The following is a 26,262-nucleotide window of genomic DNA, read 5'->3' as shown; positions in this document are numbered from 1 at the left end:
GGTTGTCCCTGCAGCCCCTAATCGGGCCCCACCGAGGGTTATTCCGCTCCGGCCCGACGTCACGCGGATGACCTCACAGTTTTGTCCTTCGTCCTATGGGCAAAAGACGCCTCGTGAGGGAAGGTGTGCTCGTATCCCTCTTAAGCACATGCACACATCAGAGTTGCCCGATGTGGGACTATTAAGGGAGGTCCCCCCACAGCCTGCTCACAACATGCCCCCCACTCTGGAGGGTGCATGTGCGGACAGGGGGTGGGTGCCCCCTACCTGGCGCACCACTGTTGTGCGCACGTGTCAAGTAGGTCGTCGGAGTCAACCACGCTCCGCCCCACGAAGTATTGTCCGCTTCGGCTAGGTCCGAACGGGGAGCGTGCCCCGTGGTCCCTACCGGGGATTGTCCCTGAAGCCCCTAATCGGGTCCCACAGGGGGTTATTCCGCTCCGGTCCGACATCACACAGACGGCCTCACAGTTTTGTCTTTTGCCCTATGGGCAAAAGGCGCCTCGTGAGAGAAGGTGTGCTTGTATTCCTTTTAAGCACATGCACACACCAGAGTTATCCGATGTGGAACTATTAAGGGAGGTCCCCCATAGTCTGCCCACAATATACGTAAAATTTTATACGGTAATATAAAATATAGATGGAATCCATTTCATGCATCGATCATGCTCCTGGATTGGAAAGATTACATTGGCAGTCCCCTAAAATAATTGCATGAAAACTATTAACTGTAAATTTCATATGCGTGTAGACAATATTATATAAGATAATATAAGAGAATATTACTGTTCCAATGGCATCCGACTCATGCATTGGTGATGAGAGCTGTAGCATTACGTGACCAAAGGGACCTTCATGCTATATATAGACGACTAAACGGGTCTTCACATAAATTTTGAGATGGGCTGAGAATTATCAGCAACATCGTTGGTCATACTGGCTGCATGTCCATAACGGTTTATCATGCCTCACCATCTAGTTGTGCCAGTTCCATTGAACCATCCAAGTTTGCAACACATCCTTGAGAAATAGAATATCTGGCTTGCATTTTCTTGGAGCAGTAAAAATCATTTGTAATGCTCAATATTAAACATGAATATTACAAATACATGCAAAATTAAAAATTGAAAGTCCAATCGACAATAGTAAGAAATCAATTAAAATATGGGGAGAAATGACCAACACTGCCCTTTGGCAATCCAAAAAATAAGAAAAAAATGTACTGCAAAAATAGGAAATTGACATTTGTATGGTACATGGTTGGCTCAGACTTACGGGGACCATCACAGAAGTATGAATGCCTGCCAATTTTGCGTGTACCTGCACATCAAAACCAAGAATATCCACCGGTTGTCATCATCACCAATTTCAATCTGAAATAAACATCTGAGTGGGTTCCTCTCCCCTCCTCTTAGTTTCCTTCTTATTTTTTTGAATTGATCCAATCAGTTTAACAAGTTGCCCTGTGGCCATGGCTGTGCTACTGGCCTAATCGCCTGGTCAATATCCTCTCTGCTCCAGCAACTATCACTCTTGTCAAAAAAAAACTGCATAACTAAAAGAAATTAGTAGTTTGTGTCATGTATATCCGTTGGGCCTTGATTGTTGACAAAATAAATAGAGGTCTCTTGAGCCGATGACACTTTGATCTAGTCTTCATTAGAGCCATAAAAGAACTGTCTAAACTAATCTGTTTCTGAATCTCAACTGTTGCTAAAGCAGTCATATTTCATTTAAATGAGAATTTGATTTAGCAGCTCTTTTCAAAAGACATGTAGAAATAGATTCTTTGCAAGAAAGAATTATCTTTATCAGAAAAATAAAAATCTATAACTTTGATCCAAATGATTTATGTATCTTCAGGCGTTTGACCGAATATTTCTTTACTCCTCATCTAGCAGAAACTAATCAAGCTCTGCGGGACCTTGCAAGCGACCACACCATCAACATGTCCAGCGGCGCCTCACATGCCGGGATGCGCACGCTTGCCGCGCCTGGGTTTTTGGCACCCAAGACCCCAGACCAAAAGGGCCGTCTCCCAACCAAATGCCGCGTGTTAGGCGCACCATCCGTGGTCTCTCCATTGTGTACGTGAACCATGAAGTGCCCATTTGAGTGCCCACATGCAGAGATTATTTGGGAGCTAGTGGTACCTGGAAAGAATCATATACCTTTCATGCAACAATGGACCCAACATTATTGGTTGCATATAAATGAATTCAATGATATTATAGCTCTGTCATATTTTGCTTTAATCTTGTCGTGCATATGGAAAGCAGGAACGATTTTGTCTTCAGCCAGCCTCGTGTTCCTCCGGAGCACCCTACACAGCTGGCCCAACGCTTGTTAGGCCAGTATGCTGTAAATAATGTATCTGTTGTCTTCTTCTCATGTTTGTGTTTCTTGGTCTGCCCCACCTATAACTTGGACAAAGCTTAGTACCGATCGTTCTTGTGCCCGTGATGATGGTGGAGCGGGTGCAGGCTTTTCCTGGTGCTAGAGTGCAACCAGCTCTGAGCTCATTGCTGGCTAGAGGCGTGGGCCATCCGTGCGGCGCTGCGGTTTGCCACTAACCATCACATTTTCTGGTTTATAACCCAAAGTAATTATTCCCTTGGTTAGACACTAAACCAAGGTGATGTTTTAGCCCTTCTGCATGACGTACGCGACTACAAGATTATGATGAGACTTACTGACAAGTAAAAACAGTGGCAGGACGCTTGGCTAATATGGATGGGACACGAACCCTCTGTCGTGCACATGCCATCATAGAATGTTGTGAAGCTGTGGATGGCTGCCGTCAAATGATGGGCAGCGGCTATCAAATAAGGCATTCCCCGATCATATGTCGAATCATGCATGATTATTTAATCTTTGAGCCGCACCGTAGAGAATTCTAATTAATATGGAGTGCCATCAGGGCGCGCCCCCACCCCCCGTTTTTGGCATGATATAGAACTGAGGGGTTCCGATAGGACTGGAGTTAGGCTTGTGCTGATCCGATGGGCCCCAAACCAACCAACCTGACTTTCGAAATAGTTCTAATTAGGCTTGGGTCTAATCGTGGAATCTGTTTGTCTTTTTTGCTGGGTTTGAATATATCTTGGATTTGATCTGGATTCAATCTGAATCTGATCTTAAATTCAAATTCGATCAATAATTCGAATATCCGTTCTGAATCCGATTTCTAGCCACATAAGTTTGACCGTTTAAGATGGCTCATGAGTTAGTTTGACTTCTAGCTAGTTAGTTAGCTAATTGATTTTAATTTTAATTAAATCTCATCATCTCGAAAAGTCTTAGTCCAATGTCCCAAAGGTATTTATGAATTTATGAATTAACGTTTGCTTTTCTTATTTATATATTATTTTTTTATTTTTATAGATCCGAATAAGCTTAATATTTGATCCAAATAGATAATGTTGGCCAGTCTCAAGCTTGGGCGTATGCCGGACCCGAGCTCGAATTTTTAAAAAATTTTCAAGTCTGAACTCGATCTGAAGCGCTAAAAAATATTTGGGATCGGATTCAAGTAGGAATGCCGTTCGGTCCAGATCCATTTTCAGCTGCTCTTTCATTCCATCCTTATTTACCAACCGTAATTAATATTTTAAACGGAAAAACTTATTCTTTATTTAGAGGCCCCGCTCTCGTCCAACGACGTGACTTCCAACACGTGATGGGCCAGCACGTAGTATGACGGTGGAAGGTCGCTTCACATGGTTAGAGAGATGAATGAAAGCCGTGATCATGACTGGCGCATTTCTATATCAAATAAATACAAACTTAGCAGCCACAGTTTCCTCACGAATTTCCTTAAAAGCACAGACGACGTTATTAACCGGTAGGGTCACGAAATTTTTGGACCGAGATTTGCTGCCGAGTAATGCGGAGCTGCGGAAGCGGCGGGGAATGCGTGATAAAGAGGGAGACTGGAAAAACAAACAAAAAAGGAAAGATGAGAGCATGAACAGAAATGTTGGGGGGTACTTTGGAGTCGCTTTTTAGAACTTCAGATGGAGAGCACGAGAAGAGGACCAGAAAACTCCCCTGCTGTCCCCACCCAGTTTAAATCACCAGAGAAAGCACGGCATCGCCACCAACGATATTCCTGTACTAGTGATACCAGATAGATTTCCAGTAGTAAAAGTATAAGAATTAAAACAGAGCGGAAAGGGTTGGCGGCAATGCGAGGCAGCGGAGAGCAGAGGTGGTAAAGGTTAGGAAAGAGAAACATGACGTCCGGGAACGAGGATGGCCAAAGCAATTAGATGGTGTTGCTTCCATAAATGCGAGAAGATAGAAAGCGTCCCATCTTCTCTTCCTCCTCGATTCTTTCATACTCCCTCGTCGTGACGGTGACAATGACGATGAAGAAGAGGATGCCGCCGTCTTCGTCGCCGTCGATCCAGCAGCACTTCTGGCTGGGTCTGCAGCTTGTGCTCTCCCTCTCCGTCCTCGTCTGCGTCCTTGCCCTCCTTCGCATCAGCTCTCAATCCCAATCCTCTGCCTCCGCCTTCTCTTCCTCTGGACGGTCCTCCTCCGTCGAAGGGACTCCCAAGATCGCCTTCCTCTTCCTTGCTCGCTCCAATCTCCCTCTCGATTTCGTCTGGCACGCCTTCTTCCAGGTATAGCCAATATATATGTATAATATATATAATAATATCGTATATGTTATATGGATTATATAATCATTGATCCCATCCCTTTTTTATCTTCTTTTTTTTTTTTTTTTTCTCGGGTTTCAAATGAATGGTTGGCTGGTGTTCTGCAGAATGCCGAGAAGCGCAACTACTCGATTTACATACATTCCGAGCCGGGTTTCGTCTTCGATAAGTCGACCACGAGATCCCCCTTCTTTTATGGCCGCCAGCTCAACGGGAGCGTAAAGGTCTCCCCTCCTACTCGTCTTTTCTTAATGAGATATCCTCCTCCTATTTTTGCTCTTTTAACGAGGACGTGTTTGTGGTATCATGCAGGTGGAGTGGGGAGAGTCGAGTATGGTTGACGCGGAGCGCTTGTTGCTTGCAGCTGCGCTTGAGGATCCTGCGAACCAACGCTTTGTTTTAATCTCTGACAGGTACCTGGTTTCCACCATCCCTTGGTAAGCTGGTGTTATAATTGCTTAGGATGTTCATTCGTTTATGTTTCTTGCAATGTTATGTGAAAAAATTAAGTTTTTATTTGTTTGCTGCAGCTTGAAATAACATGTGCATTTTCTTCTGTCAGTCGCAATACTAAAATCTAAACTTCTGTGTGAACGTTGGCCTTCTGCAAGCATTTAGCATGGGGCGTGGTCTTCCATATGATTGATCTCGTTTCTTGTTTGAATTATAGAATCTATATTCACCAAAAAAGTAAAAAAAAAAAAAAAAGGGTTTATTATACTAAATGTCTGGCTATTGCATCTTCATATCAAACTCACAGATGCCGCTTACTTAAATGAGTAATGCGCAGGTGCTTGAATTATAGTTGAGCTGATAACTCATTCATGAGTCTATAAAGGCAATTGGCAAATCATAGCTACCTTAGTTCTATTTCTAACATCATCTTTTTTTCCAAGCAATTAGATATAATGTGCAATTCAACCTCAGCTGTTGATTTAGGGCAGCTCCAATTACTGCCCCTTCGAGTTTTGTGAATTAATTTTGTCACCTAGATTTCCAACCTTTTGCATGTGCTTAGCTTCAACATCAATGCTTTGGTGGAGTGCAGAAGCTTAATTTTATTTTATTGATGTTTTTCTACGCAAATCCAACAACTTGAGTTTCGATTTTTGTTCTACCATTTGATGTCCCTGTATTTGATTAGATGGAAAGAAGGGTCCTTCCTTTGAAGGTAAGGTACCGTATGGGACAAACTACAAGCCCCTTTTGTCATCTAACTTTAGAAGAATGTTGGGGTAGTTGTATGGTTGTACGAGAGCCAATTTCTCCCTCAGACTTTGTGAACTTATGATCAATGATTCAGGTTGTGAGAGTTGCAAACTATCCTGCAAGCCGAGGAATAGCTTGCCATATATGCAGACTAATACACAGATACACACCGTTCAAGTGCTGATAAGAGGGACGAGACTAATATTTTTTAATGTTTCCCTTTTAAATGTTAGATCATCAAAATCTTCAGGGATGCTACATAGTTGCATTCCTTATTGCCTTGTTAATTTTTTTTTTTTGCATTAAGCATGCTATTTAATGCTCAACTTATCCTGGAAACATGTAGTTTGCAATGAACATGTTGCCCTTTCGTGGTAAGTGAGGTTGTTTTGTCAAGGGTCTTGTTGGTTTCTAATTGACTCTTTTGTTAAAGATCTGTATCTCTTTTCTCTCTGATTTTTGGTGGTAGAATACTGACAAGATGTTTCTTTTTCTTTTTTTTTTTTTTGATTTACCAAAATGATTTTTCTTCGGTTTGACAACTTAGTTCACATTTATGATAAAAATGGGGCCTTAATTTGTTGATGAAGTCTAGTAAAATTATGATAGATGGTGCCTTAATTATGTTTACAACTTAGGAGACATCTCTATGTATCCCCTAAGGAATCTTAATTGCTGTTGCTTTGGTAATTCTGGGTGGAATGTCATATCCCCAACAATGTCTTTATTTTTTTTTTTCTTTTGAAGTAATATGTTGATCTATTGCTTTTATGGTGTCTTTCATTGTATTAGACAAGTTTTGGCTGAAGCCTATAAATTTTGTAATTTTGCTTGGTTACTTACCAGAAAGATTATCTGTTTCAGCCGGTTTCAACTGCTTCTCCTAAGCTGAGTTATTTCAGATAAAAGCTTAAAATTGATTTAGACAAGGCTGAAGTTCTAAGTAACATGTTATCTCCATCTGTTTTTCAGCTGAGTTTGTTCACCAATGGCCATTTTAAGAAGCGATTTAAGGTTAAACTCGAAGTTTTGCTAGTTTTGAGTGGATTTGAAAGTGTAAACATCCTTCCTTTTTTTGGGATATGCCTCCATGTTTAGGATGTATCTATTTGGGATATATCTTTATTTGGAATGTATTGGCTGGACATGACTGTATGATGATTATTAAAGATATATTGATTAGGCATAGCTGTGTGATGGATTGATATTTATTTTATATAAAATTTTAAATATATATTTAATGAGATAAATTTCAAACATAATGATATAAAGTTTAATCTTCAACATGGTATTAGAGTCGTGACCATCTCCATAACCATTTCTTCCCCTCCCTACCCTCCCGTTTCTAATCTTTTTCATCCTATGCCCTCCACCCATACCCACCACCTATCAATCTCATGACCAACACCCAAAATCCCTACTGCAACCCCAATCCCTTCATCCAAAATCAGCAACTCTCCTTTTCCCTCGTCCACCTCATCGACTCCTCTGCCCACTCCCTCATCCGTGACCAAGCTGCCGCTGCCGTCTCCCTCCTCGCCACCGCGTCGCCTACCGCTGTCTGCCTCCGACGTCTCCTGTCATGCCGTCTTCGAGGAGGGCGCACTCGGCCCCCTCCTCCGCCTCCTCGACTCCGGTTCCCTCAGTGTCCGTGAGCGCACCGCTGCCGCGATCGAGGCCCTCACCGCTGATCCAACCAATGCCTGGGCCGTCTTCACCTACGGCGGCGTCCAGATCACCGCCTGCCACCATGCAGATCCGGATCCTCCACCATCCAGGCTCTCCTCCGTCGGCAAGCTCCTCCTTCAAAGCAATCTTGACATCACCACCTCGGCCTTCTCCTTCCTCCTTCGCTCCGGCATTCTCCACCACTTCCCCTACGCCGGCGCCATCGTTCTCCATTCCCCGCCCCCGCTGTCACCCGTGCCGACCTAGTCCTCTTCGTCTGCGACCTCTTCGTCCGTCTCCAGATTTGCCCCCATCAACATTAAGAACCGGGCTCTCGTCTGATCCAGAACAAAATCGGCTCCATCAACATCCAGAACAAGGCCCTCATCAAGAACCAGATCGGCTCCATCGACCTCTTCCTCCGATCCGCCCAAATCCAGAGCCTCCCCTGGCTCTTCTTCTCTGCCTGAGCCTCTCGTCTGAACCTGTCCAACCACACCGGTCCACATCAAGAGCACCACTCAGCTGGGGTCCACAAATCATTCAAGCCAGCTCTGTTTCATCGTGTTCTTGAGCATTGTACTCATAATGACTGAAGTGGCTCAACCAATTGTGATCAAGTTGGATGGGACCAATTACAGCCAATAATTTTTTATGATGAGGATTTTTCTAAAAGGACGGAGACTTTGGAAGTACATTACAAGTGACATTCCATGTCCAGTTGAACCTGGTGATTTTTTTGTTAAATAAAAAATCGATAATAACAAGATCATGACATGGATTTTCAATACTGTTAGTATGTCTGTCAGCCTGCAATTCAGTAAGTTCGACACCACAAAGGAGATTTAGGATTTTCTCATCAAGCGGTACAATCAGGCGAATTTTGCCCTAAAATACAAGCTCGAACTGGACATTCGCAATCTCAAGCAACAATCGGAGCAATTAGTAGCTGATTTTCATTCTCAGATGTCTCTGATTTGGGATCAACTTATCTTGATGGAGCCCAATTGGACCCATGATGCTGAAATCTATTATCAGTTTCGAGAAGAGTTCCGTCTGGTCTAGTTTTTAATGGCTCTTCGTGATGAGTTTGAGTTTGTTCGGGCCTCTATTTTGTACAAATCTCCTCTTCCATCTGTTGACACTGCCCTTTCTTAGTTGATTGCTGAAGAAACTCGAAAGAAGATCGTCTTCTCCAACTCTGATGGTTCTCTCATTCTGGCTGTACTGGTCAAATCGAAGGACTTATCTCAAATCCAGAGCCACTCATGCAAGAAGTTTGGATATATTGCCCGTAATTGTCCTAATCAGACATCTAGTTCTTGACCTTTACCTGATTTTTGATTTCAAGATGTGTCTTCCACACAGTGTACCTACTGTAAGAAGGTTGGACATATTGTTTGGAATTATCCCCATCCAAACTCCAACAACATGCGAGCGAAAACTCAAGATCCTGGAGATCGCTCATCCTCCGCTACTGTTACTGTCGTACCGAAGCCTATAGCACAAGCAGCCACATCTCTTACTGTCAATGATATCCAGACAATGATTCATCAGGCTCTCTCTATTGGTAATATTGCAGTCTTATCTTCTTCTGTCACCTTCATTCGTCAAGTAAGTCATTGGATAGGTGGTTCTTTGATTTCGGTGCCTCCAATCATATGACTTTTAACTCCAATATTTTTTAATATGTTTCTCCTTTTCATTCTCCACCTCATATTCAAACTGCAAATGGATCATTCATTACCGCCCTCCATAGTGGAACAATTCATTCTCATAATCTATCCCTTTTTGATGTTCTTCTTGCTCTCCAACTTTCTATAAATCTTATTTCTATCGGTCAACTCTGTGAAAAAAGACTCATAATAATTTTTTCTCCTTTTGGCTGTATTGTGTAGGATTGCTCGACGGAGAAGGAAGTTGGGATAGGCTGTAAGATTGGTCGTCTGTTTCTCCTGAATAAGCTTTATGTTCCTCATGTTTTTGGTATTCACTCAGTCGCTGCTATTTCTCCTACTGACTCTTCTTTTATATCTTGGCACAACCGTTTAGGTCATCTTTTTTTTTTTTCAAAATTATCTCAATTAATTAACAAAGAATTGTTAGGTTCTGTCTCTGTAATAAAAGAACCATGCTGTGTTAACTGCAAATTATCTAAACAATCTGCTTTATCTTTTTTCTTAAGCCAATCTACTACTACTGCTCCATTTGATCTTATTTATTCTGATGTTTGGGGATCTGCCATTTTGTCTTCTATGGGTGGCTCTAGATATTATATTATTTTTATAGATGATTTCACTCGATACACGTGGCTTTATCTTTTGCATGCTCGTTCTGATGTTTTAAAAGTTTATACTGAATTTGCCACCATGATTAAAATATAATTTTCTAAATATATAAAAATTCTTCATTCTGACTCTAGTGGTGAATATCTTTCCAAAGCCCTCAGCGAGTACCTTAAATTTCAGGATACCATTTTGCAGTTATCTTGTATTGAAACTTTACAACAAAATGGTGTGTTGGAAAGAAAACACCGTCATATTATTGAAACCGCCCGTACCTTGCTTCGTTCCTCTTCTGTCCCCAAAGTATTTTGGGGTGAAGCCATGAACACTGCTGTATATACGATTAATCATCTTCTTTTTCGTGTCCTTCGTGATCTCTCACCTTTTGAATGACGTTATAACTCTCCTCCTTCCTATGCCCATCTTCATATGTTTGGATGTACTTACTTTGTTCTTCTTGAAAAATCGATTGTGGGCTGTAAATGGGTCTACAAGATAAAAATCAAGGCTGATAGTTTTTTGAGCGCTATAAAGCTCGTCTTATTGCCAAAAGCTTCACGCAAGAGTATGACATCGACTATGAGGAGACTTTTGCTCCTGTTGCTTGTATGACCTCTGTTCGTACTCTACTTGCAGTAGCCACCATCAAATAACGATCTCTACATCAATTTGATGTCAAGAATGCATTTTTTCATGAAGATCTATCTAAAGAAGTGTATATGACGTCACCTCCTGATTTACCTCATCAGCCTACTCAAGTCTGTAAACTCCATCATGCATATTATGGTCTCAAGCAGGTTCCTCGAGCTTGGTTTGAAAAGTTTCAAACCACTCTTCTTTGTTATGGTTTTCTCCGGAGCCTTCATTATTCCACCTTATTCTATCGACGCTTCTCTTGTGGGATTGTTCTCCTTCTTTATGTCGATGATATGGTTGTCACTGGTAGTGACCCTCAAAGCATTCATGATACCAAGCAATACCTGCATAACTGCTTCAAGATGAAAGATCTTGGCTTATTACGATTCTTTCTTGGCATCAAAGTCAACTATTAGTCTGATGGTCTCTTTCTTTCTCAGGCTAAGTATGCATCCGACTTGCTTATTCATGTAGGCCTAACAGACAATAAGACTACCGACACCCCTCTTGAGCTTAATTTGAAGCTTTGACCTATTGATGGGAAAATTCTTGCTGATCCCTCTCGGTATCGACAGCTCGTTGGCAGTCTCAACTACCTCACTATGACTCGATCAGATATTTCACATGCAGTTCATGTTGTCAGTCAGTTCATGTTTGAGTTTCGTTCGGTTCATTATGCTTCCATTCTTCGGATCATGCGGTATATTAAGGGCACGCTCCATCGTGGGTTTCTTTTTTCTTTTTCTGATCTCACTCTTCGTGATTATTCTGATGTTGACTGGGTTGGAGATGTCACTGATCGTTGCTCCACCACTGGCTATTGCATCTTCTTGGGACATTCTCTGATTGCCTGGAAAAATAAAAAGCAATCAGTTGTATCTCGTTCTAGTGCAAAAGCTGAATACCGTGCCCTTGCTCATACTACTGCAGAGATCGTCTAGCTTTGCTGGCTCCTTAATGATATGGGCGTGCAACTATCCTCTCCAACGCCCATTTGTTGTGACAGCAATAGTGCTATCCAAATCACACGCAATGTCGTTTTTCATGAGCGCACCAAACACATTGAAATTGACTGTCACTTTACTCGCCACCACTATCAGCAACAGACTATCAATCTGCCTTATGTTTCTTCAATTGATCAAGTTGCTGATTTACTTACAAAGTTACATTCGAGGGAACGCTTGCAATATCTTCTCTCCAAACTTTATCTGCAAGAAGCATCTTCAGTTTAAGGAGGGGTGTTAAACGTCCTTCCTCTTTTTGGAATATGCCTCCATGTTTGGGATGTGTCTATTTGGGATATGTCCCTATTTGGAATGTATTGGTTGAGCATAACTATATGATGGCTATTTGGGATATATTGGCTGGACATAGCTGTTTGATGGGTCGGTATTTACCTTGTATAAACCCTTGGATGTATATTTAATGGGGTAAACCCCATGCATAATGATATAGAGTTTAATCTTCAACACAAAGTTGTTTGGTGGCAAGAGAAATAAAGGAAGCATAAACTTTTTTCATTAGACAGGTGGTTCTTTGATTTCGGTGCCTCCAACCATATGATCTTTAACTCCAACATTTTTCAATATGTTTTTCCTCTTCATTCTCCACCTCATATTCAAACTGCAAATGGATCATTCATTACCGCCCTCCATCGTGGAACAATTCATTCTTATAATCTATCCCTTTCTAATGTTCTTCTTGCTCTCCAACTTTTTATGAATCTTATTTCTGTCGGTCAACTCTGTGAAAAAGGACTCATAATAATTTTTTCTCCTTCTGGCTGTATTGTGCAGGATTGCTCGACGGAGAAGGAAGTTGGGATAGGCCGTAAGATTGGTCGTCTGTTTCTCCTGAATAAGCTTTATGTTCCTCATGTTTTTGGTATTCACTGAGTCGCTGCTATTTCTCCTACTGACTCTTCTTTTATGTTTTGGCACAACCGTTTAGGTTATCTTTTTTTTTCAAAATTATCTCAATTAATTGACAAAGAATTGTTAGGTTCTGTCTCTGTAATAAAAGAACCATACTGTGTTAACTGCAAATTATCTAAACAATCTGTTTTATCTTTTTCCTTAAGTCAATCTACTACTACTTTTCCATTTGATCTTATTCATTCTGATGTTTGGGGATCTGCCCTTTTGTCTTCTATGGGTGGCTCTAGATATTATGTTATTTTTATAGATGATTTCACTCGATACACGTGGCTCTATCTTTTGCATGCTCGTTCTGATGTTTTAAAAGTTTATACTGAATTTGCCACCATGATTAAAATATCATTTTCTAAACATATAAAAATTCTTTATTCTGACTCTAGTGGTGAATATCTTTCCAAAGCCCTCAGCGAGTACCTTAAATTCCAGGATACCATTTTGCAGTTATCTTGTATGAAACTTTATAACAAAATGGTGTGTTGGAAAGAAAACACCGTCATATTATTGAAACCGCCCGTACCTTGCTTCGTTCCTCTTCTGTCCCCAAAGTATTTTGGGGTGAAGCCATGAACACTGCTGTATATACGATTAATCATCTTCTTTTTCGTGTCCTTCGTGATCTCTCACCTTTTAAATGACTTTATAACTCTCCTCTTTCTTATGCCCATCTTCATGTGTTTGGATGTACTTACTTTATTCTTCTTGAAAAATCGATTGTGGGCTGTAAATGGGTCTACAAGATAAAAATCAAGGCTGATAGTTTTTTGAGCGCTATAAGGCTCGTCTTGTTGCCAAAAGCTTCACGCAGGAGTATGGCATCGACTATGAGGAGATTTTTGCTCCTGTTGCTTGTATGACCTCTGTTCGTACTCTACTTGCAGTAGCCACCACCAAATAATAGTCTCTACATCAATTTGATGTCAAGAATGCATTTCTTCATGAAAATCTATCTAAAGAAGTGTATATGACGTCACCTCCTGATTTACCTTATCAGCCTACTCAAGTCTGTAAACTCCATCGTGCATTTTATGGTCTCAAGGAGGCTCCTCGAGCTTGGTTTGAAAAGTTTCAAACCACTCTTCTTTGTTATGGTTTTCTCCAGAGCCTTCATTATTCCACCTTATTCTATCGATGCTCCTTTTGTAGGATTGTTCTTTTTCTTTATGTCGATGATATGGTTGTCACTGGTAGTGACCCTCAAAGCATTCATGATACCAAGCAATACTTGCATAACTGCTTCAAGATGAAAGATCTTGGCTTATTACAATTCTTTCTTGGCATCGAAGTCAACTATCAGTCTGATGGTCTCTTTTTTTCTCAGGCTAAGTATGCATCCGACTTGCTTATTCGTGCAGGCCTAATAGATAATAAGACTACCGACACCCTTCTTGAGCTAAATTTGAAGCTTCGACCTACTGATGGAAAAATTTTTGCTGATCCCTCTCGGTATTGACAGCTCATTGGCAGTCTCAACTATCTCACTATGACTCGTTCAGATATTTCACATGCAGTTCATGTTGTCAATCGGTTCATGTCTGAGCCTCGTTCTGTTCATTATGCTTCCATCCTTCGGATCATGCAGTATATTAAGGGCACGCTCCATTGTGGGCTTCTCTTTTCCTCTTCTGATCTCACTCTTCGTGATTATTCTGGTGTTGACTGGGCTGGAGATGTCACTGATCGTTGCTCCACCACTGGCTATTGCATCTTCTTGGGACATTCTCTGATTGCTTGGAAAAACAAAAAGCAATCAGTTGTATCTCGTTCTAGTGCAAAAGCTGAATACCGTGCCCTTGCTCATACTGCTGCAGAGATCGTCTAGCTTTGCTGGTTCCTTAATGATATGGGCATGCAACTATCCTCTCCAATGCCCATTTGTTGTGACAGCAATAGCGCTATCCAAATCACACGCAATGTCGTTTTTCATGAGCGCATCAAACACATTGAAATTGACTGTCACTTTTCTCGCCACCACTATCAGCAACAGACTATCGATCTGCCTCATGTTGCTTCAATTGATCAAGTTGCTGATTTACTTACAAAGTTACATTCCAGGGAACGCTTGCAATATCTTCTCTCCAAACTTTATTTGCAAGAAGCATCTTCAGTTTAGGGGGGGTGTTAAACGTCCTTCCTCTTTTTGGAATATGTCTCCATGTTTGGGATGTCTATTTGGGATATGTCCCTATTTGGAATGTATTAGCTGAGCATAACTATATGATGGCTATTTGGGATATATTGGTTGGGTATAGCTGTATGATGGGTTGGTATTTATCTTGTATAAATCCTTGGATGTATATTTAATGGGGTAAACCCCAAGCATAATGATATAGAGTTTAATCTTCAACACAAAGTTGTTTGGTGGCAAGAGAAATATAGGAAGCATAAACTTTTTTCATTGGATAGGTAGTTCTTTGATTTCTGTGCCTCCAACCATATGACCTTTAACTCCAACATTTTTCAATATGTTTCTCCTCTTCATTCTCCACCTCATATTCAAACTGCAAATGGATCATTCATTACCGCCCTCCATAGTGGAACAATTCATTCTCATAATCTATCCCTTTCTGATGTTCTTCTTGCTCTCCAACTTTCTATGAATCTTATTTCTGTCTGTCAACTCTGTGAAAAAGGACTCATAATAATTTTTTCTCCTTCTGGCTGTATTCTGCAGGATTGATCGACAGAGAAGGAAGTTGGGATAGGCCATAAGATTGGTCGTCTGTTTCTCTTGAATAAGCTTTATGTTCTTCATGTTTTTGGTATTCACTCAGTCGTTGCTATTTCTCCTACTGACTCTTCTTTTATGTCTTGGCACAACTATTTAGATCATCTTTTTTTTTTTTCAAAATTATCTCAATTAATTGACAAAGAATTATTAGGTTCTGTCTCTGTAATAAAAGAACCATGCTGTGTTAACTGCAAATTATCTAAACAATCTGCTTTATCTTTTTCTTTATGTCAATCTACTACTACTGCTCCATTTGATCTTATTCATTCTGATGTTTGGGGATCTGCCCTTTTGTCTTCTATGGGTGGCTCTAGATATTATGTTATTTTTATAGATGATTTCACTCGATACACGTGGCTCTATCTTTTGCATGCTCGTTCTGATGTTTTAAAAGTTTATACTGAATTTGCCACCATGATTAAAATATCATTTTCTAAACATATAAAAATTCTTCATTCTGACTCTAGTGGTGAATATCTTTCCAAAGCTCTCAGCGAGTACTTTAAATTCCAGGGTACCATTTTGCAGTTATCTTGTATTGAAACTTTACAACAAAATAGTGTGTCGGAAAGAAAATACCGTCATATTATTGAAACCGCCCGTACCTTGCTTCGTTCTTCTTCTGTCCCAAAAGTATTTTGGGGCGAAGCCATGAACACTGCTGTATATACGATTAATCATCTTCCTTTTCGTGTCCTTCGTGATCTCTCACCTTTTGAATGACTTTATAACTCTCCTCCTTCCTATGCCCATCTTCATGTGTTTGGATGTACTTACTTTGTTCTTCTTGAAAAATCGATTGTGGGCTGTAAATGGGTCTACAAGATAAAAATCAAGGCTGATAGTTTTTTGAGCGCTATAAGGCTCGTCTTGTTGTCAAAAGCTTCACGCAGGAGTATGGCATCGACTATGAGGAGACTTTTGCTCCTGTTGCTTGTATGACCTCTGTTCGTACTCTACTTGCAGTAGCCACCACCAAATAATGGTCTCTACATCAATTTGATGTCAAGAATGCATTTCTTCATGAAGATCTATCTAAAGAAGTGTATATGACATCACCTCCTGATTTACCTCATCAGCCTACTCAAGTCTGTAAACTCCATCGTGCATTTTATGGTCTCAAGCAGGCTCCTCGAGCTTGGTTTGAAAAGTTTCAAACCACTCTTCTTTGTTATGGTTTTCTCCAGAGCCTTCATTATTCCACCTTATTCTATCGACGCTCCTCTCGTGGGATTGTTCTCCTTCTTTATGTCGATGATATGGTTGTCACTGGTAGTGACCCTCAAAGCATTCATGATACCAAGCAATACCTGCATAACTGCTTCAAGATGAAAGATCTTGGCTTATTACGATTCTTTCTTGGCATCGAAGTCAACTATTAGTTTGATGGTCTCTTTCTTTCTCAGGCTAAGTATGCATCCGACTTGCTTATTCGTGCAGGCCTAACAGACAATAAGACTACCGACACCCCTCTTGAGCTAAATTTGAAGCTTCGACCTACTGATGGAAAAATTCTTGCTGATCCCTCTCAGTATCGACAGCTCGTTGGCAGTCTCAACTACCTCACTATGACTCGATCAGATATTTCACATGCAGTTCATATTGTCAGTCAGTTCATGTCTGAGCCTCGTTCTGTTCATTATGCTTCCATCCTTCGGATCATGCGGTATATTAAGGGCACGCTCCATCGTAGGCTTCTCTTTTCCTCTTTTGATCTCACTCTTCGTGATTATTCTGATGTTGACTGGGCTGGAGATGTCACTGATCGTTGCTCCACCACTGGCTATTGCATCTTCTTGGGACATTCTCTGATTGTCTGGAAAAATAAAAAGCAATCAGTTGTATCTCGTTCTAGTGCAAAAGCTGAATACCGTGCCCTTGCTCATACTACTGCAGAGATCGTCTAGCTTTGCTGGCTCCTTAATGATATGGGCGTGCAACTATCCTCTCCAACGCCCATTTTTTGTGACAACAATAGTGCTATCCAAATCACACGCAGTGTCGTTTTTCATGAGCGCACCAAACACATTGAAATTGACTGTCACTTTACTCGCCACCACTATTAGCAACAGACTATCAATCTGCCTTATGTTTCTTCAATTGATCAAGTTGCTGATTTACTTACAAAGTTACATTCCAGGGAACGCTTGCAATATCTTCTCTCCAAACTTTATCTGCAAGAAGCATCTTCAGTTTAAGGGGGGGGGTGTTAAACGTCCTTCCTCTTTTTGGAATATGCCTCTATGTTTGGGATGTGTCTATTTGGGATATGTTCCTATTTGGAATGTATTGGCTGAGCATAACTATATGATGGCTATTTGGGATATATTGGCTGGACATAGCTGTATGATGGGTCGGTATTTACCTTGTATAAACCCTTGGATGTATATTTAATGGGGTAAACCCCATGCATAATGATATAGAGTTTAATCTTCAACACAAAGTTGTTTGGTGGCAAGAGAAATAAAGGAAGCATAAACTTTTTTCAAACCTTCTTACATTTTAGTGGTTTCATCTTTCGTTTTTACTGAAAACCAAGATGTTATTCAGTCCATTCCAGTGTCCAACTGGAGAGGCCCCTAACAATGTTAGACTTTGATGGTTTCACCTCTAACTTGGATACACTATTCTACTTGGTTAAAGCTTAAAGGCAACTGAGTAAATCTTGGGGGCCCATATTTACAGCCCTGATTATATTTGAGCACAAGCCTTTCACATAGTATGCAATTATGCTCGCATTCTGTGGCCTCTTTTTAGAACATTGATATGTGTTGTGAAATTTAAATCAGAGATATTATACAATGTTTTGTTTCCCTAATTTATGTCATAAAGTTAAAATTATGATAACTTTTTTGATCCTACTCTAAACCTGAAACAAAAGATCTTTGACTCTGATGGAGCTTGCTATAGTTGAGTTTGTTTCTCTGGAAAATTAACTTGCACATCAGCTGTGATTGCTCTTGCCCTCCATAGATTCTGTAAATACCATCAAATAGATCTGATAACAAAGAAAGTTCTTTCCCAGCATGGGATCAGCTCATTGATTTAGGAAAAGTGGAAAGCTGCAGATATTCTGTTTGCCTCCTTGTTTCCCTCATCTTTCTGATGAATCTTTCTGGATTGGGTAATGCCCTTTTTCTAAACTAATTAATCTCAGGTTATGTGAAGTTAATCATTCCAGAAATGATTTAATTGTTGTCATATATTTTAGAAGCCAAAGTCATAACCATCCCATTAGTATGTTGTTTTTTCCTTTCTTGCCCAACCTTTTAACCAATTTTAACAATGTTTTATATTATTAAACTTGAATACCTTCAAGTTTTGTTGTTGATACTGGTGGATTCAGACTTTTGATTATGATATTGCTTATTGCAGTTGTGTTCCGCTTTACAACTTTAGCTACATATATGGCTACTTGATGTCTTCTTCAAAAAGTTTTGTGGACAGGTAGGTAATGACAAAGGCTGAGTATAGTTTTTATCATAATCAAGTTCATTTCTTATGACTCAGCAAGCTTTTAACAAATGAAAAAGCAGATTGTACCTGGTTTTATAAAATCCTTTATGCTGTATTGCTTTCGTTGTTCTAGCTTTCTTGACAAAAAGGAAGAACGCTACAATCCTAAGATGTCTCCTGTCATTCCCAAAGACAAATGGAGAAAAGGATCCCAGGTTATTCAGCTTTTTTATTTTTCATTTATATGATATGCGGTTAAATATTATTAAGGTCTTATATTTCAACTGTTACGAGCATGTTTCTGATCACATCAGCACTTGGATTTCAGTGGATAACCTTAATTAGAAAACATGCTGAGGTTGTCATTGCTGACAATGCTATCTTTCAAGCATTCAAGAGATATTGCAGGGTAAGGCAGTATGTTTATTAAACAAAGATAGATCTTCCATATGTGATGTTGAATTGCTGTCTTTTAGAAATTTGACACTGAATTCAATTTCCACAATTCTGCTTCATTTGTTATGTATGTGAAAGAACACTGACAAGATTTTTATACACATCCACAGCCTCATTTCCATACTCCTTTTCTCTTCCGAATGTGTATAAGATACCTCATTATCAGATATGTCATGTGTGTCAGATGCAACACAATCTTAAATTTGATTCTCAAATAACATCGTGGCAATGAAAGTTCAGGATTTTTGTATTTCCCTTCTAAACAGGGAATTCAACCAACATATTAATGCTGAATGATTATAATTCAACTTGAGTTATATCAACCAAGCCCCAAACTGATTTAAACTAAAATAACATTAAAATCGCCTGCCAAAATTGCAAGGTTGAATTTGTATACCTGTTGCTATTGAGTAATTTGACGGGTTAAAAAGAAAAGTCGGCTACCTAGAGGATTTGCATTGATTGTTGTGGAGACTCAACCCCACCCTGATTTATAGAGGTCGTATATGATGGGTTTGCTCACCAGAGGGAATATTCAACAGAGAAGAAAGAACCCAGAACTCTTTTGTTATGTTTTTAATTCTGGATGGTAGGAGAGAACACCCTTATATAGACTAAATTAACTCTGCTCCTTTGCTCAATCTTATTCCAAACTGTCACTATTGGCACTTTCCAAGCTTTTTTAACTAAAAACTTTTGGTATGACTGTAAACTGCATTAGAGTTATCTAAAAGATCTTTCCTTCTGGCCATTTTGCAGCGAGGATCAGCACTAGACCCTGGGAGAAAGCAAAATGTTGTGAGTTACCTATTTTGTTAATTGTTGTAGTTGCGTCAAAAGGGTCTCATAAGATACAGTATATGGCATTCCATTCATATAATTTTTTTCTTGGTTTTCATCATAGATTCTAGTTGGCTATGACATTCCTTTTGGCTTTAGTATATTGACATTTTTTAAATTTCATTATGAGGAACAGTTAGTATTTTGGGAGTTCATAATATATCTTTCTGTTGCATATTGCAAAATTAAATAGGAATCAAATGTGCAAGATGCACTCTCTTGATGATGTGGTAAGTTAGACTTAAGATTCCTGAGCAAGTTGTTATAGAAGTATGATTTTCTTGTGTCCAACTATAATGATCACTTTGCTTGGTTCTGAATGCTAGTTTTGTAAATTTATTCACTAGTTTAGATTCTAAAATGCCATATGGCTTAAACTGAATTCCAAGTTTTTGTGCTTCAAAGTCATGATTTTGTCTTTTTCTTAATTCAAAATGTCTAAGTTTCAATATTTGAGTTTTTTTTTCAATTAGATGTTTGGCTTGTATTGAATAGTATAAAATAAATTATTAAGGTGATAGGGAGGGAGGAATATGAAACTGGAAAATTCTACTCAGACTAGAAATTTCCAATCTTATGATTTTATACATTTTATGAGTCTCAACCACACACTAAACTCTGGATGTACAAATCCAGAACTTGGAATTTAAGAAACCATGTAAATTCACTAAATATCATGGTTTCCTGGTACATCAGTACACACCTTTAGCAAACTTCTTGCAGCAGGAAAATTATTCTATTTGCATGTTGATTTACTTGTTGAGTTTACCTACTACACATGATATTTTCATCAAATTACTGGAAATAAGAATACTTTCTTTAATCTGTCTGATTCAAAAATTTGTCTAGTGAGGGTATTTCATAGTTGAAGCCAGGCTAGGTTAAGAAAGCTTTTATAAGAATTAAACTGACCAGGAAGGGGGAGCATCAAAGAGGTAGTGTAGTAACAAAGGTATGACAATGACTGGAAAATAAGTGGTCAGCATGCTAGATGAGTCAAAATGATGCTTAAGAAGTCTGGACATCATGAGAAGCCACAATTTGGCTTTCCAATGATGCACTTATGCTCAATGGTGTCGGAGATCATACCTGCAAATGAGAAGTTCATCATTCCTTTAATATAGTTTTCTTTCTTAAATTTGTGTTTCGGAAGAAATTTATGTGAGTGCAACTTGGCAAACCTAAAGCATTCTCCAAGAAGATTGTCAAGTCTTTTGTGTCATAATGGAGCTTTAGTTGGAAATTATGTCCAATGGTGTCAGAGATCATATTTGCTGGTAAAAGTTGATATTGGTCAGAAAATTTTATCTTGTCTAGTTTACAATTTTCTTTCTTGAATTTTAGTATGACACCATGAGAAATGGCTTAATCCTTTTCCTTGCTTATTTTATGGATTAAAATATATTTTTTCATATAGACTTCTAGCTTCTCAAGGGGCCAATTGTTTCACCTTTTTTTGATTTATCTTTGATAAGTTTTTTCTTTCTTTTAATGTGCAGAAAGCAGTTGTCCAGAAGCAACATGATTGTATTCCAGATGAACACTATGTGCAGACACTACTATCTGTAAGCCTGTATATTTCATTTTTCATTTATTTAGATACTGAATCCTTGGCTTTGTTAATTGCATTGGCATTTTATGTTTTTATCTCATGATTATTATTTTTAATTGCTGATACTGGAGATGTTCTATGGTACATAACAAGCACAACTACACATGTTAATGGCAAAGATTCTTTCTTTTGCTTTTTTATTCAGTATTTTTTTTTTATTTTTTCCTAGATGAGTGATCTTGAAGATAAACTAGAGCGAAGAACTTTAACTTATACTTTGTGGAACCAATCTTCAGATGATAAGAAAAGACAAAGTTGGCATCCTATGACATTTGAATATGCGGATGCGAGCCTTCAGCACATAAATGAAATGAGGGTAAATATCATTTTCCATGGCTGTTGGTTTGCTTGTGATATAATCTCTCTTTGTAGTTAGTGTATATATGTTTTAGCATAACGGTATCAGTTTCCTTGTTCATTAGTTCGTAATGTTTTAGGATAGGTTATGCATCTCTGAGCTTTTTAAGGTATGGTGATGCACTTCCTCTAGCATAAATCTGCATACTTTGCAATATATGTTCTAGCACATTTACATCAATGTCATGTGTAATAATTTATGAATATGTTAGAAAATTCATACAATTGCATATTTCTAAATAGTGCTGCTATATTCGTAGTTTTGTTTTGATAATGCATTTTGCTTGAGCATGAACTACTACAGAAAAATGACATGCACAAACTTTTTATCAAAAGTTATTCTCATAGGGATAAAAGCAGATATAAGGTGGTTGCTGGTTTGCTTGTATTTGATGGTTTACGATTGTTACCAGTCAGCAAAGATTTTAGCCACGATCATAATAATATATTAATACTTTCTATAACCCTTATGTGTCTCCATTTGGGGCATAATCATAGCTGGTATCACATATAAGATATTGCTACTATGTTACAGGTTTATATACTGGTTTAAAAGTTCCATTCTTGAAACTCATACTTATTGACTGCTTGTGGGAACTAACAAAATTTGGAGTTCTGGAATGTATTCTTTAAATGCGAAATTGCAGATATGGAGTTCACTCATATTAATAGAGGTCTTAAGAATGCATTTGTGATGTATCATATGTGATGACAGGCAGTGTCTTTTCTGTTCATGTCAAACCTCATGCCTATGATTTCCAGCCTAACCTTATTTATATGGTGTTGGCTTAATGAATCTGAGTAGGATTGATTAAAGGTTGAGAATTGATAACCTCTTCTTGATTTGACGGAAGTCTGTGAAATAGTATGGGTGAAACTTTGGCATGTGGATTTGCATTGATCTTCGAATACTAGTTCACGAGAAGAGAAATCTTCCTTCTGGTTAAGCTAATGCTATGTGGGAGTGACCCTCCATGGTCTCTCTTGATGGGTAAGAGAGTAATGGAAGGGAAAACGCAAGGAGTAGGAAACTGTATCCATCTTTGGGGCATCAATGATTGGTCCAAAGGCCAAACACCAACAAGGTCACAAGCTTTGTATGAAGTTTAAAAGAAAACCCACCCTGATATATCTTTATTGTTTTCATTTTAAAGTTTTACTATTTATTAAATTAGAAAGAAAACTGTATGACAATCCTTAACAAGGCAATGAGCTAAAGAGATCAAACGAAAGGAAACCTGATAAAGAAAATAAGGGGAAAAACTTTCCTTAACAAAAATATATAAAAGCAAGGTTCAGTTCTCCACGCACAAAACGCTCCATTGAAATATAAACATATGCAGAGAACAGTGTGCATCCCTCTCCACATCAGGACTTTGCTTGAAAAAGTCCTTGACTTCATTATTTTTTCCCACCGTTATGCATCACAGAGGAAGGATTTATGTGTTTTAAACTTTCCACATGGCAGTAGTTCAAACAGGGATCTGGATGGTACTAGGAATTCATTCGTCCTAGTGAGTACTTTTAACTCCAAAGGAAATTGATCTAATTTGTATAGAGAAAAGACTAGTAAAGTTTAAAGGCAGCTGCAATTGATGCAAGAAGCAGCACAAATATTTCAAAGATCACTGTGTTCATTCATGAGGGTGCCTTTAGCTCCTGCTGACCATGGATGAAATTGATTGGGAGGCTGATTGATCAAGGATTTGAATCCAATAAGTATTAGATATGTATGTGGCTTTTAGTTTAAACTTTAAAGTGTCCGTGCTTATGCTCTTTTTTTTTTTAGTTTTCTTTACTTCATAGTTGAAATAATGTGGGAAATATTGAAATGCACGGTAAAATAAACTCTTTTCTCCACCACAATTTTTCTGACTGTATCCTTATTCTCTTTTATCATCTTCACAGCACTTATTCCTATTGCATCATCATACTTTCTTCATACAAATCTATGGTTTCCTGTGATTAAGATTTGGAGGATCATTCTCCACTGATTCATTGCTCGTTTTGCAGAACATCAACCATGTATACTATGAGACGGAATACCGGACAGAGTGGTGCCGATGCAATGCTACATTTGTTTCATGCTTTTTGTTTGCAAGGAAATTCTCCCTGGGTGCTGCCAAACGCCTTCTCAATGAGGGATTAGTTGGTTCTTTTGACGCTTCTGCTTTGTTATTTAGTTCATCATGATGATAATATCTCTCTTCTCATATAATCTAATTCTATACGGCAAGTAGCATGGTGCTCACCTTCCCAGGCCATCTCAGCCTTTATGTACTTACCGCCACATTACACTGACATTGCAGCCACAAAATAGTGATGGCTTATACAGTCTCCAAATAATTTACAACTATCAAAATGGGAACACATCCCACCATACAGCCTGAGGATATTAGCAAGAAACATGCAGTCTCACCAATTGGGTACAAAATCTGAAGCAGTTATTTATCTGTCAGAGCTGTTCTTGGACAAGATGATGCAGGACTACACAGGTTACAACATTAAAACCAGAACGTGGCAAGAGTGGTAAAGCCGCCACTCAGATGTTTTTGACTACTAGATTATGAAGAGAGATTTGCGATTGAGCTACATACCAAGATGTTTACTGCTGTATGGGTTCATAACTGCTGTTAATCAATGTTTTTATGTTAAGCTAGGTTTTTATGCTTCAAGGTGAACAGCTTCATTAACATTAATTGCTGTCACTTATTGTCATGACATCTGCTTGTTTTTAGAACAATGGGTGAATGTCTAGGGGTGACACGGGCACAGATTAGTTGATTGGCCAGAAGTCTTGACTTCAAAAGAAATTACTTCTCTTAACCATGCTGATCTCTCTCAGTATCTGAAATGGGACTGACCTGATGAGGCAGCTGCACTAGATGAAACTTGGACCTGGTTGTCGGTCCTAATGGACCTTGAGTCTATATATTGAGATTTATGTTTAGTAATGAGTACATGATACTTCTTTGGACTGCATAATTTTTTGTATATTATCATTATCTTGCAATTTTCCAATTCCTTTTTAGGGAATATGTACATCAACTGTTTATTTGAGCAGGGAGTTATCTTGGGACGCCATGCAAAGACTATAAATAACATACGTCTGCAGTTTAGGATATGCTTTAATGATGAGGTCAGGACCAAGGATATCTTTCTAATACAAATCTTTTGTTTATCAAGTTCTAACGGGAGAGAGGAAGCCCAGCAAAGGTCCAACCAAATGAGGCAACCTATTATTTTCAGACAACCTCAAAAAGGGCCAAAAGTATGGTTTGGATGGACTTTTTATCACACCGGTCTCTTTTTCCTTTTCTTTTTCCCCATTGGGTTGGGGTGGTTCTTGATTTTGCTGGGGTTGGGAGCGTGGGGTTGGGTGGAAAGAAAGCTTTTCCGTTGTAATTGAAGTTGTGTTCAGGTTTCGGATCGTTCAATTAGCTGTGACTTCATTTGCCTCGAATAGACTTGCGTCTGCAAGTAAAATTGCAGCACTGTTTGATTAGTGTATAACTGCAATTATAGGAATCATTATTTTTTTGCCACGCTGCCGGCGTTTGGCAACTTGCAAAACGATGGCTTTTTGATGTTAAAATTTGTGTGGCAACATGATGATATAGTAAGCTTATCTTCTTTGGAAACAATTAGGGGTATTTGGAGGGAGTAGAGGTCTGGAATTGAAATGAGAACGGATAGTTTTCATTCTAACAGTTTGGTTGGGAGAAGTTTATTTTGATTTCGATTTTATGGTGGAATGAAAATAGCCAATCTATCTAGAACTCAATCCCTACTCTCTCCTATGAATTCAAATTTTTATTTTGATTTCGATTCCGATCATAATCCAAATGCTTTGGGGGATTTGGCCATTTCAATTTTAATCTATTCAAATTTCTATTTCAATTCTGATTTTAGTCATGAATCAAGCACCTCTTTAATATATTTTGTGAAAGAAAAAAATATAGTGAATGCAATATTTTTATAATATTATGCTAAAGAATATAATTTATTTTATCATAATTCAATATGTTCTTTTATGTCTGGTTATCAATCCAACATCAGCCCTTTATTTTTCTTATCTTAGTTTGGGACCAATCAAAGTCAATCCAACTAACAATAATTGTAACGTAATTCGTTTCTATCCATCAATTAACTTCATTAACTTAACTAGCTGAACTCAATCCAATCCAGTCAAAATTTTAAATCCAAACATAAGTTGGGCATGTCAAAATAGAGCGTCCAAGTAGCTCAAATAATATTTAAGTTGTTTATAAAGAAAGTCCATATTTTATAGAATATAAATTATATTTGGATTTATGGCATAGAAATATGTGTTTTCCATGGATTAAGATAAGTAGAAATTATTGAAATAGAGTAGCTCAACTTAATTAAATCTTAATTATAAACTAGTTGG

General features: G+C 38.8%; 1 protein-coding gene across 2 annotated transcripts; it reads left to right on the top strand.

Moving 5' to 3' along the window:
* Window positions 1-3,969: 3,969 nt before the first annotated feature.
* LOC105047010 (glycosyltransferase BC10) lies at window positions 3,970-24,677 on the top strand. Of its 2 annotated transcripts, none has more exons than XM_073259329.1 (10): window positions 3,970-4,628; window positions 4,775-4,891; window positions 4,980-5,080; window positions 18,506-18,577; window positions 18,720-18,801; window positions 18,915-18,995; window positions 19,802-19,840; window positions 21,382-21,447; window positions 21,731-21,810; window positions 23,865-24,003. In XM_073259329.1, exons 1-9 carry the CDS (start codon window positions 4,290-4,292, stop codon window positions 21,761-21,763), a joined length of 930 nt encoding a protein of 309 aa, XP_073115430.1. In that variant the 5' UTR covers window positions 3,970-4,289; the 3' UTR covers window positions 21,764-21,810; window positions 23,865-24,003. The 2 variants fall into 2 exon arrangements, with proteins under 2 accessions (XP_073115430.1, XP_010924084.2); XM_010925782.4 differs by having other exon boundaries at window positions 3,986-4,628; window positions 21,664-21,810; window positions 23,865-24,677.
* Window positions 24,678-26,262: the final 1,585 nt, after the last annotated feature.

The sequence above is a fragment of the Elaeis guineensis genome, chromosome 6, assembly GCF_000442705.2.
Source record: "Elaeis guineensis isolate ETL-2024a chromosome 6, EG11, whole genome shotgun sequence".
Taxonomy (NCBI): Eukaryota; Viridiplantae; Streptophyta; class Magnoliopsida; order Arecales; family Arecaceae; genus Elaeis; species Elaeis guineensis.
Note: the sequence above shows the minus strand (reverse complement) of the source record. Positions and strands in the feature narration are given on the sequence as shown.

Bases quoted from the DNA above. Each gene is read 5' to 3' on its own strand.
- LOC105047010 (XM_010925782.4), top strand. From the start codon at position 4,290: ATGCGAGAAGATAGAAAGCGTCCCATCTTCTCTTCCTCCTCGATTCTT. The intron at 18,802-18,914 runs GTTATTCAGCTT...CTTGGATTTCAG, and splicing joins AATGGAGAAAAGGATCCCAG to TGGATAACCTTAATTAGAAA. The intron at 21,448-21,663 runs GTAAGCCTGTAT...ATTTTTTCCTAG, and splicing joins ATGTGCAGACACTACTATCT to ATGAGTGATCTTGAAGATAA.